At 48.4% G+C, this 18988-nt stretch overlaps 1 protein-coding gene across 6 annotated transcripts in view; it reads right to left on the bottom strand.

The window, feature by feature from the left end:
• vav2 (vav 2 guanine nucleotide exchange factor) overlaps positions 1-18988 on the bottom strand; it is a 472851-nt gene that overhangs the window by 311863 nt on the left and 142000 nt on the right. For all 6 annotated transcript variants that reach the window (XM_039762597.1, XM_039762599.1, XM_039762598.1 and 3 more), the window contains exon 2: positions 12408-12524. In XM_039762597.1, the coding sequence (XP_039618531.1) occupies positions 12408-12524 (117 nt within the window). The remainder of the gene's footprint in view (positions 1-12407; positions 12525-18988) is intronic.

The following is an 18988-nucleotide window of genomic DNA, read 5'->3' as shown; positions in this document are numbered from 1 at the left end:
ACATTTTCCAGAGTGCCATTGTAACCCTGGTTAAGTGTACCGATACTTGTGGGTTACACGCAGGCGAATATTTTCGCTGACAATAACGTGTATTGCGTTTTCTGACAATTCTTATACACGTCGATAAGCTACATTACCTGACGTCCACACTTCACACATGCTGACTTACGTGTGCCCTGCGTTTCCCTTCTTGTCCAATATGTGTCACACTTTGTGTTGTAAATATTCGGGACTGTAAGAACATCCCATAATAATCATGTGACTATCCTAATATCAGGTCCTCTCACAAGTCACTGTAATGTGTGATGTTCTCCTCTCCCTCCTCATCATCATTTCCTTGATCCTTTTATTCTTGTGAAACTTTCACAAGCACGACTACTGGGCACTGCGGGTTATCGGGTACTCGACTCCTTCATGCTGTCTTTCCCAGAAATGTGGCAACGCACGCCATTGGCTGCTTCAGATGTCACCACACCTTTGCTCTGTAATAAGTATGAGAATTTGCATACCGCAGAGGCTCATGGAACGTGAAATGCAGAGACATTTGTCATAAATAAATATTTCATGCCGATTTATGTGTGAAAGCAGTGCTTGGCGTTGGAGTTTTTGGGAAAAATCTTCAGAAAAGAAAAAGAAAAAAAAACGAATTAGCCCTCAACGTGTTAAACTAACAGCTAACCATAAAAATGAGCCGAGAGTCTCCAGCGAGAAGCGAGGCGTTTCCTACAGTTGTCTGGTCGGCTTCTCCTGGCCGGCTGCCGCTCGCAGCCCCTTCAGCAGATGAATTTCCGTGCCGAGGCCGAGTCACCAGGTGATTCAGCAGAGTAGGAAAAAGCCGTCAAGAGTGCACGGTCACGTTTGTGCAGAGCCGAACCGATAAATGATTTAAGGCCACACTCTGGGGACTCGCCGCGATCAAAACTGAGGCGGCTACTACCGGTGGTGCCCATGACCTGCTTACTCCGTGAATCTGACTGATCTAGGGTTCAAACCTCAGCGGCCCTGAGAAACGGGATGAAAGGTAGACGCAGCTTGGGGTCTGCATGAGAAGATGAGGCTGCAAGCCGACACGCAGGAGGAAGAATAATAAACAGCCCATCAGACCCCGAGGCGGCTGTCAGGGCCGCGCTGACGAGTGTCACTCAAGAAGTCTTCACAAGTCAGCCGTCAACGAGTTGTGTTCTTGAGAGTTTCTAATCAATACGAGCTCTCCTCAGGTAGAGGCCGTCGCTCCAGTCGTGTTACATTATTCATCGCGAGGCAGGGTCAGAGTAGAAAGAGTGGTGTCGACTCAAAGCAACAGTCTCGAGTGAGCGGGAAGAGGAAGAGCCTCATGGTGATTGTCCACAGACGGCTTCATGCATTTCAGATCAGGAAGTAAGGGAGCAGCGCGGGAACGGAGCACGAAAGGAGCTCTGAACATCCCAACGAAAGCTGCGCACGCTCGATTTGAAATAAGCGCCGACTACAGCAAACGATGCGCACATTCAGGTTTTGTGGTTCCTCGTACACAATATGACCAAAGGCTTGTGGGACCTTCACTATCACACCTCTATGAGCTGGTTGGACGTGCCATTCCAAAACCAGGGACACTAATATGGAGTTTCACTCATGAGATAAGGAGCCATAAACATATCAAAATGGGTGTGAGGCCTCCTAAAAGCAGCGTAAAGGCGGGACAGGAGAGGCTCACCCAGGTCGGCTTACTCAAAACTATGACCCAAACAGGCCCCAAACAAGTAGGCCTTGGCAAACAATGGCCCAAAATAGGAGGAGGATGACCGTAAACCCCTTGTTTCTGCACAAAAGGGCATGCAAAGAATTGTTATAAAGATGAAAAAGGACAGGAAATGCATAAAAGAGCAAAATGATGTACAAGGGGGTCGTCTAAGGGGCAACCCTAAGCAAACACGAATCCAGAATCGTAATCCATGAACAGAAGCAAGAAGGTCACAGAAAATAGAAAACCTGAAAGGAAACAGCAGAACTCCCAGTCACACTTGCAGCTAAAGGTAGCTGACCTGCCTAAATAAGACCGACACTACAAAGTGACGCGCGTCCAGACACACAGAGGCTGGTCATTCACTCACTTCCTTCTTTCAGTCAATGTGACAAAGGCCACCTCTCGTCTCAGGTGACATTTTCAGATTCCTTCTCTGAACTCACGACCCACCCATGTAAATGTCATCGTCATCATTATCATCACCAGCTTAACGGTCATTTTCCGGGTTCATCGACTTTAGCAGGTTGCTCCTCAGATTGTTTTCCTGATCAGTGAAAAATAAGCAGGATGCACCGACTGTGGAATAAGCTACGATGATCGACTACTGTCCCACGTCTCAAATATGTGGTGTCACACACGTGTGAGTAGGAGGCAGCTAAAGGGTCTGAGTAAGTGCAATAAAACATCCAACCAGGGGGCAGCAGGGTGCGCTGACGGTCTTTCTCAGTTTACTACAGAATTTTCCCGGGAAATCCTGCAAGGTTCCAGCGCCTCAGAAGACATCACTTCACGAGCCAACCCCTTTGCCAACGTCACTCCCGAAGCCAGCCCCTTCGCTGATGTCACTCCCGAAGCCGACCCCTTTGCTGACGTCACTCCCGAAGCCGACCCCTTGGCTGATGTCCCTCCCGAAGCCGGCCCCTTTGCTGATGTCACTCCCGAAGCCAGCCCCTTTGCTGATGTCACTCCCGAAGCCGGCCCCTTTGCTGATGTCACTCCCGTCTGACGTCACTCCCGAAGCCGACCCCTTCGCTGATGTCACTCCCGAAGCCGGCCCCTTTGCTGACGTCACTTCTGGTTCCGGCCATTTTGATGACATCAGTTCCTCTACAGGCCTTTAAAGCCTCCATCTTGGGCTACTACAGTCAGTTCTGTTTTGGACTCTGTGATATGCACATCATGCTACTTATTCCAAACCCTTTTGCAGCTGGGAAAAACAATATACGGGTGGTCTTGGACACTTGATTGTCACAGTGGGCTAAGGGAGGTTTGATCTGACCTGAAAAAACGCGCATCACATAAACCAAGCAGAACGGGGCACCAAACCCACCGCTCGCCGACCGTCACATTGACCCTCCCGGCAACGGGCACAGCTGAGGTCTGCTGAGATGAAGGGCTGAACAGACACCTTAACAGACCGGGACACCAGGTGACCACCGATTCTAATCACGCCACAATTTGCTAACAGTTTCATGTCTGCTGTATTGGAGTTGCTAAGTCCGCCACTGTCATTCTGCAACTGACCCTCAGGTTTACTAAAGCGTCCTTCTGTTTTAAAAGATTGCACTACAGGACTGATGGCAGGAGTGGACCTGAAGGGGTGTGGAAGTGGGACGGTGTGGAATCAATCCAAGGCCCGCCCGCGATATTTATTGAAATATCGCCCCTCAATGTAAGCTTCTCCCAAGAGATGTTCCTTATGCTTGGTTATTATCTGTCATCTAGTAAACAACATGGAGCCGCTTGACACTCGGCTCCTACCAGTCTTTAATGAGATGGAGGGGAGAGATTTATTTCTCTTAGAGTTCTTGCACGTGGCTACTTTCTTAGGTTTATTGCCATGTGACTAAAACACATTTTGTGCAGCCCTGATGTAAAGGGAAGACCCTCCCGGCCGGCCATACATGCCATGCTAAGGTAGCCCGCTCCTTTCTTTAGTTTTCCATATTCTCAGTTCTTCACCACATCACCCACCTGCTGCTCAGCTAACACTTGTCAGCCATGCTGGTGGGAGATTTGCTTTCATCTCTTCAAAAAGACTTGTCAAGCACAGCACAAGTCAGAGCAGGTGGGCTACTTGTCACAAGCCCATCACCTCCTCACACATATGCCGACATGCATTAATGGAGGAGATCAGGGAGACAACGTCAAGCGGGCCAAAAATCGTCATCCCAACACAGGCGAGGCCAATGAGCTGCAACCTGCGGACCACCACCAGGGTGGGTTAGGACACAGCCAGGGTTGTCTTTTCGTTTTATTTACTCATTTTGTCTCCTCCTGAGTGGACTTTTGTAATTTATGCTTTCTTTCGGTTTAAACTATTACTGAATATTGCCCTCGTTATGATTATTTCATGTTTCTGCGTTACGTTCATTTTGAGTTTATTTAGTCCTTATGCGATCCTCCCCGTGGGGCGGAGTCAACAGAGGGTGCAGCTTTAGGCTCCGCCCACAGCACCTTAGTGGGGGTCACTTCTGTTCTTCAGCTTTCTTTCGGATTTTCATCATTTGTGAAGACTTTCTCGGGGTACTTCCAGTGCCAGGGCCTAAACCGATGGAAGCACTTCTGGGTCAAATAGAAGTCCCCGAAAACCAGAAGTCCTCCTCCCAGCAGCGACCTCTGGTGGCACCCAGGACTACCAATCCCAAGGATCTCTGCGGGTGTCCATACTGGGTCCACGCCAGCAGAGCACTGCCATCTATTGTATCTCCCTGTCCATCCACTAATCTTTCCCCCCTTGAGTGGGATAACAATCCAGCCCCATCCCGGCCGTGTTATGCCTCTTCTCACGTTATCCATCCATTATGGCTTCCTGGACAGGCAAGGGTCCACCATAGTGCTTGCAACACCCCCAAACTCGGCTACCTGCAGTTGCTGGATCTTCAATTTTTCCAATTTCTTAAACTGCAGCATGCAGTGAATTTTATGGCTGCTTATTTATTATTTTTTTTAATCCAAGCCACATTGATTGCTCACAAGATTGATGGGCACAATCTAATTATTATGAGAGGATACAAATCACCTTAATGGTCAATCTAATTAGCCCCAAATCAGGAAGGGCACCCGGTGCCACAAGAGCGGCTAAAAATGACCCGAGGCTGCCAAGAGCTTCCTGTAAGACGGCCTGACATGTGCGATTGCTGAAATCGACCGCTTCTAATGCCTCCCTTAATTCTCATGTCACAAAGTCACCCCGTAGCCACCAGTGAAAGGTCTCAAGGGACAGAGAGGAAAAGCCACCAATAGTCTGGGGACAGCAGCAAGAGCTGACAGCTTTGGGTTCAGAGCAGCACGTGCAGACCTGGAAGGCCATTCAGAGAACCTTATTGTGTACGGACGTCAATCAGACTCTGTGTTATGGAGCGGCGCCCACAAGACATTAAATGTCTGCGTCAATCGACTGGCCCACCCCAATCCAGTCCAGGAGTCTGGGTGCAATCCAACTGTTCTGATGTCTTTGGCTGAAAAAACAAACAAAATGCACAAAAGTACAGAATATGAGGCCTAACCTCCTAAATGGAGCCTGGGCCTTTCCTGCTAGAAAGCTCCAAACGCAAAAAAGGTCCGTCTCCAAATCCAGCTCCCAGGCTAGAGTGAGGCCTACATTTGTAAATGGGCTTCTCCCCAGATAAGGGCACTAGAAGTGGAAGTCCTAACTTAACACGATTGAACACAACTATTCAAAGATCCACCATTGTCCCAGGACCTAAAAAAGCAAGTCCAACCTGTCTGAATGACCATCGCCCTGTCCCACTAACACCTACGGTAATGAAGTGTTTCGATCGGCTAGTTTAAAATCCCTGATGCTCTTCTCTGCCAAAAGAACTGGCTCCATTATTGATCCTCCATACAGCACTGGCCCGCCTGGACCACAAGAGAGTGAACTACGAGCGGATGGCGTTGTATAGACTGCAGCTCTGCATTTCACGCCGTAAACCCCTCTAAACTCATCACCAAGCTCAGGGACCTGCGGCTGAACACTTCAGTCTAACTGCCTGACACGCAGACACCAGGTGGCTCGAGTGGGAGGCCACACTTCATCGTCCCTCACGCTCAGCACAGGGGCTCCACGAGGCTGTGTGCTGAGCCCTCTACATGTACGACTGCACGGCCCTACACGACTCTAACGTCACTGTCAAGATCACTGATGGCACAGCTGTGGCAGGCCTGATCTCCAACAACAATGAGCAGGCCTACTTGGATGAAGTGGAGAGAAGGCCACACCAGTGCCTGGACAACAGCCCACTCCTGAATGTCAGCACGACAAAGGAGCCGATTGTGGGCTTTGGGAGAAAACAGCAGAGGGCACGACCACCCCCTCAGTATTAACAGCACTCAGGTACTGTAGAGAAGGTGCCCACATCACAGAGGACCTGACCTAAAGATGTCCACACTTTTGGTAAAGAAGCCACAACGTTGTCTTCACCAGCTCAAGGATTTCAAGCTACCCTCTCAGATACTAAAGAACTTCTACACATCCACCATCGGGAAGGGGAAGAATTACTAGCCTGGTTTGGGACCCACAAGGCTCTTCAGAGAGTGGCGTAGCCAGCTGAGTGCATCACTGGGGGTACACTGCCCTCCTGATTAACTACAAGGATCATCCAAGCGATCACGGACCAGTAAAACGAAGATTATCAGAGAGCGATTACTCACAACCCAATCTTCTTGGAGTCTTCGATCTCCAGAATTGACACCGACAGTCATCCTCATCATCTTAGGCAGTCACCCCGGGGGGTGGTAGTCCTTGGAAAACTGCCATCGCAGGTCACAGAAGAGCAATGTGGAGTTGGCATGTTCTCCCCGTGTCTGCGTGGGTTTCCTCCCACAGTCCAAAGACATGCAGGTTAGGTGCATTGGTGGTCCGAAATTTGTCCCGTGTGTGTGTGTGTGTCCTGTGGTGGGCTGGTGCCCTGCCTGGGGTTTGTTCCTGCCTTGCGCCCTGTGCTGTCTTGGAGTGGCTCCAGTGACCCTGTGTTAGGATATAGCGTGTTGGACAATGACTGACTAACTGACTGACTAAGGGGGTCTGAGTCATGTCAATTAAAACAAAGGCAAAACAAGTGAAACAGCAGCAGAAACGGCTCACTAATTAAGAAGATGGTTAGAACCTGCAGCCACTGCGGCCCACCAGGACCAGAGATGCACACCCCTGTTCTAAAAGCTACTTCACCCATGATGAGACACTGGTTCACAGAGCAGACGTCATCTCAAAATGGCCTCATGAACATGACAATGAGTTAGTTCAGCGTTCTTCAGTGGCCTTCACAGTCACCAGATCTGAATTGAAGAGAAGAGTATTTCTCAGCCTTTGCTGGTGTCGTGACCCACTTTATTTTCAATGTAGGTGTCTTTGTGTCCCACCAAAGGGGAAGTCTGGATGGGGGGCTCCCCTATGGTTAACTGAGCAGAATCGCCAGAGCATTTGGTGAAAAGGTGTTTCTCCTCAGTGACCTTAGCGAACCATCAGGGTGATGGTTAACGGGGTCATCAGAGCCAGCAGGAGTTAGGATTAGGGAATGTTTGGCGGAGGTTGGGACATTCATTGGTGAACTGACCACGATTGTCAGAGTAGGGTGGCATCAAGTGCTGTCATGAAGGTGGCATGCCAGTGGCCCAAAAGAGAGAACACCTTTGGGATGAGACACAATGGGAGATTCACAGCATGAACGTGCAGCGGACGAATCAGCTGTCATGTCAACATGGACCACAATCTCAAAGGAGTCCACACCACCAAGAACGGAGGCTGTTGTGATGGTAAAAGGAGGCATTAGGATTAGTGATCTTATGAATTTGCTTTCATCCAAGAGGAACTTCAAACCAAATGGACCGGCGGCCTGTCTGCCACGATCGGCTCTCCTGCCCCTCACGACCCTGAACCAGATTAAGCAGGATTTCCTGTTACCGGATCACAGGCAGGCTACACAGCTTGGCCCGGATCAATCCGTGAGCTCCGGGAATTGCATTTTAAAATGTTCAGTCCACCAGCCTGTCACGAGCCAACAGCAGAGCCCGCGCAGTCGGGGAGCCCAGCAGTGCTGCTTTTATGTGGTATGAAAGAAGTCGACTTCCTCTCACACATACCTGTGCTGCCATGCCTGGCACTGAGCCCACTGTGGATGTTTAATGCCGTTAATGACTAGCTACGGGGTCTTGGGACAGCAGATGTCTTACTCTGGCACACAACACAAGGTGGCTGAAATGCTTGATCAGAGCCAAACATGCAGTGCGGTGTGAAAATTCAGCAGCGGTTTGCAAAGACAGTGGCAGCTGGGCTAAGAAAGAATGGGGGGGCTTGGCAACTGATATCACCCCTGGCATAAGCCCCTAGTGCCCTGTTTATGATGAAGACACCTAAAATGTGGACCTAAACAAATAAATACCTGGAGCTCCTTAAAGCCTCTTCAGCGATGGAGGAAGCCGTGCCTGACTGTGCTGCTGTGGTTTAACAGACCACAATAAGAGCCAAACCTGTCCGGTGAATTCACAAAAAGGCTTTGCTTAATGTCAAGAGAATGTACGCCTCGTAAAAGAAACACAACAAAGCAGAAAGGTTTGGGGGTCCTCAACCGTATATTGTTGTCAAACCTCACAAAGAGCGGACAACACGGACAGAGTCAAACATAAGACTGACGTGAAGGGTGGAGGGGGGCGGTCTTATAGGAGCTGTGCAGGAAGAGGCGGGTTCTTAGGCGGAAGGCAGGTCTGTAGGGGGCGTGGCCTGACAAAGGAAGTGGGTGGGGTTCCCTTCTGCTGGCCTGTGGGAGAGGGAGATAAACGCATTAGTGCGGTTCATCAACCGCCAACTCTGCGTCTCTTAGAGTGAGTCCCATGCCCGCATGTGTGTAGCACCCTGTAAGCTGACATGTTAATGGAATACCCTTAACGCTCTCCTGCCCTGCTGTATTTAGACAATGAAATGATTTCTGCTGCACAGAAACACCAACTGCCAAGACCGGAAGGTGTAAAGGCCCCGGGTTTTCGGACCGTATGTACTGTCACAAAGTGGACGCTTGGTGGCGCTGTTGCTCACCTTTACCCCAACAGACAAACACACTGGACCCGTGTTAAAAGTGTTCAGAATATTTTTTTACTTTCTTCGCAATAGTGCCCCAAAGCACCTCCACCACAACAAACAGGCAATAACTATGATAGTTACACAATAATTAAATGATCCTCTCCTCCCAGCAGCTCCGTCACACTCCCTCCCAACTCCGGCTCTCCTTGCTGGGTTTCCACTAGTCCTTCATATGGTCCTTGTCCTTCCATCCATGTGATTCACCAGCACTTCCGGGTCAGACGGAGACTCGTATTTTCTTCAGCCCCATGACTTGGGAGTACTTCCGGGTTATATGGGAAAAAGAAGTCTGTGTGTCTCCCTGCAGCGTCCCCTGGCGACACCCACGTTACCCAGCAGGGCTGTGAAGCCGAACTCCATCTCCCATAGTGCAAAAGTCCAGGCGCCCCCTGGTGGTGGCCACGAGCCACAGCAGGGTTGAAGTTCCACCAGGCTCACGACTGGTGGCCCCGCTGGAAACCAAGGGGGCTGCCCTCTGTCGGATTCTCTCTCCCCCGGTCCTGCCATACTCAGGGCGTCCCGGCCGGGTAAGGGCAGACGCAGGTCTTGGTAGGTTTGAGATAACATACGGAACACTTTGAGGAAAGGAACCAAGACACTGAAGCCTTCAATGAGGTGTTTTCCTTTTGTGTGCATCAGCAACTCTCGACTTTCTAATTTTATGTGTGAAATCTCTGAATTTCCCTAAAACTTTTAAAATGGAGGTGGACTGCGTGGCACGCGGCTCGAGCCTCTCTAGTAGCGTCTGCAGCCTGCGCTCCTCTGAAAGCCCTCGACAAGACGACAGGCCCCAAAAGCCTGTAAAGCGTGCAGACACTTAAAGTGCTGGCATGCGTCCATTACAGGACTGTCATCGGCAGGCTGTGTGACAACCGTACATATGTCCCTGGCTTCTGCCGTGCGTGGGTGTCAACGATGCAGGCCCGCACGGCGGGGTGTGTGTGTGTGTGTGTGTGTGTGAGAAGATGTAGCTTACGGCACTCAGAAAGAAGCCTTCCTGGGAACTACAGGCACAAACATGCAGGCATTCCTGCACGTGAGCGGAAGAATTCAATCCTCGAGGAATAAAAATGAAATCCAATGACCCAGAACATTAATTTGCAAGTGATGATTTTTATAGGGGAGAAAAATGATGTAATGAGATGACTAGAGACAGCACCATAATTCAACTCGGGGTAGACTGTGCACGGAGTGAGATTCAATTCTACAAGGAATCGGACAGGTTTGAAGGAGGCCATGCGAAGCGAATCCTAGAAACTCACAAAGCACACGTTTGATAAAACAGCCCCCCGGGTTATTTAACTGGCCACCTCGAATGCCATCGCCCCGCCTGGCACGAGGGCCGACCATTTGTGAGAGGGGGGAACCTGCAGATACCTGACGACTGTGCAGATTCACTGCCCTCTGGTCTACGGGCCGACAAACGCCTCCTTCGAGGAGGAATCTTTCATCTTTGTTGCAATTTCTATTTTAAATTAACTCAGGAAGCAGGGCGAGCGCCAGGTCCTCTGTAATAGATGGGGGTGTCCATTCAGGCCGTCACAAGTGTGTGAATAGCAGAAGAGGAAATGTGAGGAGAAATAAATAACTGATGGGAAAACACGCCATCCACCACGCCGGCAACGACGCCAGTCAGCAACTGACCAGATGACACGTGGCACCGTACGTGAATAACGAAGGAAAAAAAGGACACCATGGAAACGACATTTTACATGGCTTAAATGTGAAGAAACAAAGAAGGGATGAGTAAAGGGAGCTCAATAAGAAAGAAAGAAAGAAAGAAAGAAAAAAAGAAAGAAAATTGAAAGCAGGGATGAGTAAAGGGAACTAAGAAAAGATAGAAAGAAAGAAAGAAAATGAAAGGAGGGACAAGTAAAGGGAGCACAATAAGAAAGAAAGAAAGAAAGAATCAAAGAAAGAAAGAACTGAAAGGAGGGATGAGTAAAGGGAACTAAGAAAGAAAGAGAGAAAGAAAGAAAGAAAGAAAATTGAAAGCAGGGATGAGTAAAGGGAACTAAGAAAGAAAGAAAGAAAGAAAGAAAGAAAGAAAGAAAATTGAAAGGAAGCATGAGTAAAGGGAGCTAAGAAAGAAAGAGAAAAATTTGAAAGAAGGGATGTGTAAAGGAAGCTCAATAAGAACAAAAGAAAGAAAATGAAAGGAGGGATGAGTAAAGGGAGCACAATAAGAAAGAAAGAAGCGTGCTTGTTTTCTGCCCCTTCTGGTGTCTTCCTCCGTGGTGTTAATGCTAATAAACGTTGTATTTATACTGGGACTGGGACTGGGGTCTGTGAGGCTGTGCCTGGGGTTTGGGGTGCTGCACGCCCCCTGGTGGCCCCAATATGCAGACGGTGGGTATCACGCTCTAATAACCAATCAGCATTGACTAATGACGGCTGAGCTAAGGGAGCTGAGCATCAGGAGATTCAGAAGCCGCAGTAACAGCCATGATACTCACTGGTAATGCCTCAGCTGCGTTTTGAAATCAATTTACTGGTATCTTGATATAAAAACGTGATCCACGTCTACTAAGAAGCGCCCGAGAGGACACACACAAGAGAAACACACAAACAACCCAAGACGAGACAAAAGGAAATTAATTGCCTTCTGAAGGCCCCGGAACGTTCCGCGGAGAGCAGCAAACTCATTTCATAATCACAGCCTCTCCACGGAGTCCATTCATGGAGAGGCAGTCCCAGCAAGTGGCTGCTTGTGAACGGACAGCCTCCCGTCCCGTGTGCCAAGCCCCCAGAATCCCCCGGTCAATCGGATCATTTCACAGTCCGATGACACACGGAACAAATAAGGCCGTCTGGTCAGCAGAGCTCCACTGTGGGCTGTCACTCAGCCTCCAGGAAAAGCCGGTGCTCTTTGGCCCACTGAGGCTCCTAATCCGGGGTCAACCTCCGACTCACCGGGTGACCCCCAAATCCCCACTGCTTTACATTTTCTAAGTTAAAAACACCCGTTTTATGCTTTCACTTCTTGGTAAATTAGCAACACATGTTATGTTCAAGCTGACAAGAGAAGCGCTCCGCAAGCCGGGCCTCCGATGTCATGAAACATGAAGGGCGTGCCACACGCTGAAGGGAGGAATTTCATTTCCTTAATGGCAGTTTCATTAAAAAAAAGGGAGAAGAGACAAACGGGCAGATATTCTGGGGAGAGGAGGGGAGACGGCGGCCAAACGGCCGCATGTCCAAGTGAAACAAGTCAGGCTGTTTAAGACAAAGAACACGCAAAGGACTGGCAAGAGCAGATACAAGCGGCACGCAGAATAATTAGGAATTCAAAACCTCCAGCACTTAAACCACAGATGGAGTCGGCACGGCCAGCGCTTGTTATCTGCCTTCAGTGCGCACACCGTGGCAGCTGATAATTAGCGTGTGTGGAGCACAAAGCCACGGACTGTTTACAATTCATTTCAACTTTTTATTTGCATCTAATTAGGTCACAAAAACGTCTTTGGTCCGTCACAAAATACGCACTAATGAAGCCAAGGGGAAAATAAAAAAAGGCAGAATCTGCTTTTGGTTTGGAGAACATAAAACGTCGGACCCCAGGCGTCCATCACTTCGGTCGATTTTCACGTTCAGCTCGTCTCTTACCTTGCCGAAATCCCGCACATCAAAAAGGTCAAAGGGGTCGAACAGTTCGCTGTTGCGCAACCCAAATTTGTCGTGGCAGACCTTCAAGAACGTTCGGATGTTCTTCAGACAGAGGAACTGCAAGAAAAAGACAAAGAAAAACGTCGTTTTAAATTAAACACCGGCAGACGGGTTCACTTAAAATGATGCTATGGAGTATTTAAGTATAAAAGTGGAATAAGCAACACCAAAGGCACACACCGAACTGCAAAAACAAGGGAGCAAAGAAAGAAACAAAGGAAGAATAAAAGAAGGGATGAGTAAAGGGAGTATAAGAAAGAAAAAGAAAGAAGGGATGAGTAAAGGGAGCTCAAAAAGAAAGAAGGGATGAGTAAAGGAAGCATAAGAAAGAAAGGATGAGTAAAGGGAGATAAGAAAGAAAGAAAGAATGAAAGAAAGAAGGGATAAGTAAAGGGAGCATAATAAGAAAGAAGGAAGGGATGAGTAAAGGAAGCAAAAGAATGAAAGAAAGAAGGGATGAGTAAAGGGAGTATAAGAAAGAAAGGATGAGTAAAGGGAGCTAAAAAGAAAGAATGAAAGAAAGAAGGGATGAGTAAAAGGAGTATTAGAAAAAAGAAAGAAGGGAAGAGTAAAGGGAGCTAAGAAAGAAAGAAAGGATAAGTAAAGGGAGCAAAGAAAAAGAAAAGAAGGGATGAGTAAAGGGATTTCAAAAAGAAAGAAAGAAAGAAAGAAAGAAAGAAAGAAAGAAAGAAGGGAGCAAAGAAAAAGAAAAGAAGGGATGATTAAAGGGAGCAAAGAAAGAAAGAAAGAAATGCACTGTACTATTAACTACATGGGGGATTTTCAACAGAAAGGCACTATATTAAGGGAATAAAAAAGGAATTTATGGAATTAAACACATTTAACCTGAAAAACAGAATTAAAGACTTGCACTATAATCTAGGTGACATTATCATTATGAAAGGCACTATAAAAAAGAAAGAAAGAAAGAAGCCTCCTTTATGTACTAAGCTCGATAAAAAAAGGAGCAGGAGATGCATAAAGTCCAAAAATTGTCCCAGGTCACCATCATGTGTCACCACATCTACTGGCAAAGCCAAAACAAGAACAAAAACCAAAGGTCAATGACAAGAGCAAATGATCCAAGAGTGTGAGAATCCCAAATTAAAGTTCTTCAAAGTCACAAAAGAAGAGTGGCCTATGATCTGTAAGACTCGGATACAAAGCGGCCGTTGAGACGACCTTGTCACATTTTCAATCATGTGAGCAGAGAAGTTTCATTGTGTGAGTCCAATACGGGAGGGATCTGCGCTATGGACACATGGAGTGTAGAGGTGGTAATGAGCAGAAAAATTGGTGGCCAAGAGAGAGAGAGAGCTCAGCTGATGTCACCAGGACGGGCTCCACTGTTGTTAAGTGGCCGAGCCCAGATGTTCTCCTATCCGCTCCCACTCTCCACAGAACACTTCTGAGCGAAAGGTTGTGGGTTTGAGGATGACCACCAGAAGGTCCCCACAGTGCCAATCTAGAAACTGAGATGCTTTGTGGTGAGACTCCGTGACAATTCAAGAGGGTCTCGCATTACATGACTAATGGGAGGTGACTGCGTTGAGCACAGTTTAGGAGTCTGATCCCCTTCTAAAGAGTGTGAATTTCCTTCTCTCGTGTTTGTAGGGGCATAAAAAAAAAAATTATTTGAGAACCGTAAGCAACGCTGAACTTAAATCACCTGACACTTTTGAGATGTTTGAGAACCATAAGGGAGACGCTCCGATGTCATTTGTCATTAATTTGATTCAATAGTGATGAGGAGGAGGAGGCTGCCACTAAAGCATCCAGCCCTTAATGGATTGCTGCCATTTTCTCACAAACCCAGTAACGGGTGGTGGGTTCAACTCACCACAGCAGGTCTTTAAAATTTGTTTTCAATTCTCAAGGGGTCCACAGGATTCGTTACCTCCCAGGGCTCTCCATGTTCTGCACTATGGTTGGCCATGAAAGGTTAAGACATTTGCCACTAGGGGGCCTCATGGTCCGATGCAGTCGCTACTGTAAAAAGGGCAGCTCAGACGTATTAACAGTTTGACTTTACACTCCAGAACTAAAATAGGGTTATCGGGTGAAGGGTCGAGCCAGTCAGCAGTGACCCGGCGCTTTACAAACCCAACGTCTCAGCCACCCCACACCACACCGCACCCCTTGGCACACACACTTCCAGGAAGCCCCCTTTTCCTTATGTATGATGAATTACTGCAGTGAACAAACATGGCAGGTAGAGCCGCTGTTGGACGACAGGGAGCAGGTTAATCAACAGGATATCGTTACACAACAAAAATGCACCAGGCCATCATCTTCCTCATGAGGCAGACGCAGTTACTAAAAAAGAGACAGCAAATCCCTAGAGCAAGGCTTAACACAAAGCAGCCACCTAGTAATTTAATCTAAAAGACGTCATAACTAAAGCCTCCCTATTCTGTCAGTCGTAGCGAATGTCTCACGTCAGCCTTTGGATCTCAGCGGACTTCGCTGTCAACACACTCCTTGGATATCAAACAAAAGACAGGAATGTCCTGAAACAGGCCAGGAGACGCCCCATCAGGTTGTGATCTTCTTTGGAGTCCAAATTCCAGCAAGCAAAATGAGGTCGGGGGCCTTACCTCCCAAATCCAACCGCCAGGACACATCATCTGAGACCCACCAAGCAAAACTGGCTTTCCTCCTCCAAACTATAAGGAAACTTCAGTCTACGCAGGCAGCAAAAGGGAAGAACCCAATGCTGGACACCAAACCATCTTTTAAAAAAAAAACGACAATCTAAACTTTAATAAAATACTAAAGTCTGGGCATGCAGTGCCTCTGAGCAATCCGATTGGTCTGTCTGACTGTAGCGACGCAACCAATGAGGAAATGCGAGTGTGAAACACACGAGGAGGAGAAACGGCGTGGGAGATGTGCGGAGAGAGACAGAGAGAGTCGCGCGCCTTCAAAGACGACAATGATAAAAGACGGACAGAAGGCGAGAAAGCCACCTCGAAAATAATGAGAAGCAGGCTTTACGAAAACTCGCTCGAGGAACAGGGCGCCGGCGAAGAGACGTTCAGAAACGTTCAGATACCGAGGGAAGACTATTATCTGTCTTCAACGGGTGGGGTTTCCTATAAAGTTCGGATCAGTTTCGACAAAATGGAGGTGCCGGTCAAGGCAAAGGAATAGGGTGTGGGGGTTCTTCATGAAGTCCTGATCACGTCAAAGAAATTAGGGGGCGGCAGGCGTCTTATGAAGTTCAAATCCTGCTTACAGCACGCACTTCCAATCTGCCAAAGCAATAAGGTGAGCTGGGGTCCTGTGAAGTTCCAATAACATCGAAACAAACAGTTTTCGACAAAATGAAAGTCTCAATTACGCCAAAGCAGTAACATGGGGGGGTCCCCCATGAAGTTCCAAGAGCATCGAAGGAATAAAGAGGCCTTGTAGTTCTGATCACCTCAAAGCACACAGTTTTGACAAAATGAAAGTCCTAATCGTGGCAAAGCAATAACCTGGGGGGGCTGGGGAGGGCTCCTGCATGATGTTTTGATCACATCAAAGTAATAAGGGGGTGAGTTGGGGGTCCTGTAAAGTTCCGATCGTGTTGAAGTGTGCAGCTTCGACTTCACAAAACTGCAAAAGAGAGCATCCAGGTTGTTGTGGGTTGGCGTTGATTGTGAGGAGATCAGACATTTTCTTCTGGTACCAAAAATCTTGAAGTGCTGGTAGCGGTGGGCTTTCCTGTACGTTTCCCATGCTGGTCTACCGCCCACCCCTAGCTGAGACCCTGCCTAAAATAAGAAAGTCCTGACCCCTTATCGGTCTCATCAGAAAATGGAAGTCAGGGAGGCAGCGGGGGCCACTGGAATATTAGGAAATGGCAACAGGTGAGGCAGCTTTGGACTGGCAAACACCCAATTAGGTGGTCCTGACCTGCTGTGACACCAAAGGGCTGGCAGCACATGGAAAATGAAAAGCAAAGTTGACGTTTTGAACTTCCCTTATTTGTAGAGATTAAGAGGTTTAAGAAAAGGAGGCGCAGAGATTAGCAGCTAAACCAGAACACAGACGAGCATCGGCGTCATTACTGGGAACAAGAAAGTTCACCATTTACACAAAAACAGGAAGAATATCAGAGGCAGCCCACCTGCCTGCCCTTAATGGAAACGCACAAATCCTGGGCGTGGTGCCCCACGTTACTTCACATGAAGCCCAAAGCCCAATCTGATTGCGCTGGCCGAAGGTGTTGATTGGAGAGAACTCCAGGAAACTCTCTAATGACTCCGGATGATCCTTAAATACTCAGATGGGACATTTCTGTATCCCATTGCAAGAGGGGGATGGGGCCTGGCCTTGCCCTGCCCTAAATTAGGGTCTGGGGCCAGCGGCAGAGTTATGTGGTTACACTCCCACTGCAAAACTGACGTGCGCCACCTAAGAGGACCCCGTGGCACAGAGCGAGACGTGAAGCGGACCCCAGAGTCTCGTCCAGCGACGGCTATGCTCACCGACAGCCGAGGCCCCGGAGTGTCTTATTACTACATAAAGTATCCACTAAGTGAAGCGCCTCGCCTGTCCCCAAATCCCAGCCACGATATTCAATTATGCAGAGCACTTTTCACTTAAGCAATCCCTCTGGCCAATTTCGTTTGGCACACACTTCTCACCCTGGGCCAGCTTTACGTTCAGTTTTTAGACATCGGCCCCCCCTACCCCTGACCCTGTGACTGCCTGGTTTTTACTTCTTAAAAGTCTCGTTTAACTGCTAGGCATGAAAACACCCACACGCTTGACATTAACAGCCCTGCTCCTGCATAAAAGCCACCACCTCAACTCATTCAGGGGGCTGGGAGTTGGGAGGAGGGGGACAAGACATTTTGGGGAAGAAGAGAAAGAGGGACAAGGGCAGGATTACACTTTATACTGTGTGGTGCCGTGCTGGACTGATTCAAAGATGTCTGTCAAGGTACGCTGGCAAATAAAATATTAACTTCACTTGAACCCGGGATGGTGCTGTGTCAGTTGTGTCCGGGGATCGCTGGCTCAGAAACTCCCCCTAATGGTCACAATTACAAATGAGCAGAGCAGACACTAGTTAGTGCTGGATTGGTGCTAAAACTGTGACTTCGATATCGAGCTATCGGACCTCAGTGCCAGTACCATAATGGTTTTAAGGTCAATGACCCACAACTCCAAACCCCCCGCTCTGGTGCTCCGCCCATCGCACCGCATCACTACAACAACAACAAACCCCCCGCTCTGCTGCTCCGCCCATCGCACCGCATCACTACAACAACTCCAAACCCCCCGCTCTGGTGCTCCACCCATCGCACCGCATCACTACAACAACAACAAACCCCCCGCTCTGCTGCTCCGCCCATCGCACCGCATCACTACAACAACAACAAACCCCCCGCTCTGCTGCTCCGCCCATCGCACCGCATCACTACAACAACTCCAAACCCCCCGCTCTGGTGCTCCGCCCATCGCACCGCATCACTACAACAACAACATTCATTTCTGTCCCACATTTTCATACAAGTGCTTTACAGGATGAAGAAAGACAAAAATGACAAAATATAAAAAATAAAATTAGGCAATACCAATTAACATAGAATAAAAAGTAAGGTCCGATAGTCAGGGAGGACAGAAAAAAAGAAAAATAAAAACTCCAGACGGCTGGAGAAAAAAAAAGCTGCATGGGCCACGAGACCACCCAGCCCCCCTAATATCAATGATCTCAATCAGTCCTCGTGGTTTTCAAGCTTCACATGGAAGAACTTGATGATGACGGACATGTGGACCTCTGGCCTTCAATCCATGAATGAAGGGACAGCACCGTGCCCTGATCAGGTGGTGGGGGGGTGCAGATCGCCACCACAGAAAACCGGAAAAAGAACAGCAGAGAACGTAGAGATGAGTACGGATTTCGGAGCCACCATGAACGATATTGATAATTAAATGCATATTTAATAGTGAGTGCCAAAGGAAGAAGAGCGACAAGAGGTCGAGAGGAAAACTGGAAATGCCGGTCCAATGGCGTTTTAAAATGCAGGCTTTTCAGTACACGCAGCCCGAGCAGATACCAGCGGCCAAACAATGCCAAAGGCTGAAAAGGCTACAAGTATGTCGTCATCAGACTCACCAGCGTGCTTATTGATAAATGATGGGCTAAATAATCAATACACATGAAATAGCGTGATGAAGATGATGATGATGGACATCATCTCTCTCGCTCTATTATATATATATATATGCATATATATTTATTTATTTATTAATATTAGTGTGGACTGCGCAGTACCTCCCCCGGACCACTTGGTGGAAGCCCCCCTGGGTGACTGTGGTGCCTCAGATACCCGCAGGGCTCCATGGGAGATGGAGTTCTCCACAGCCCTGTTGGTATCCAGGGTGGCCAACAGGAGGTGCTGCAGGGGTTCCTGGGCCCTTCTGGGCCGTAGTTCAGCCACACCCAGAGGTGAAATCGGAGGCAGGTGGTCAAGCACCTGAAGCACTTCCAGGTGAGCTATAAAAGGGGCCAGCAGCCACCACTC

The sequence above is a fragment of the Polypterus senegalus genome, chromosome 9 (genome assembly GCF_016835505.1).
Source record: "Polypterus senegalus isolate Bchr_013 chromosome 9, ASM1683550v1, whole genome shotgun sequence".
In the NCBI taxonomy this organism is placed as follows: Eukaryota; Metazoa; Chordata; class Cladistia; order Polypteriformes; family Polypteridae; genus Polypterus; species Polypterus senegalus.
This window is presented reverse-complemented; position numbering and strand designations above follow the sequence as displayed.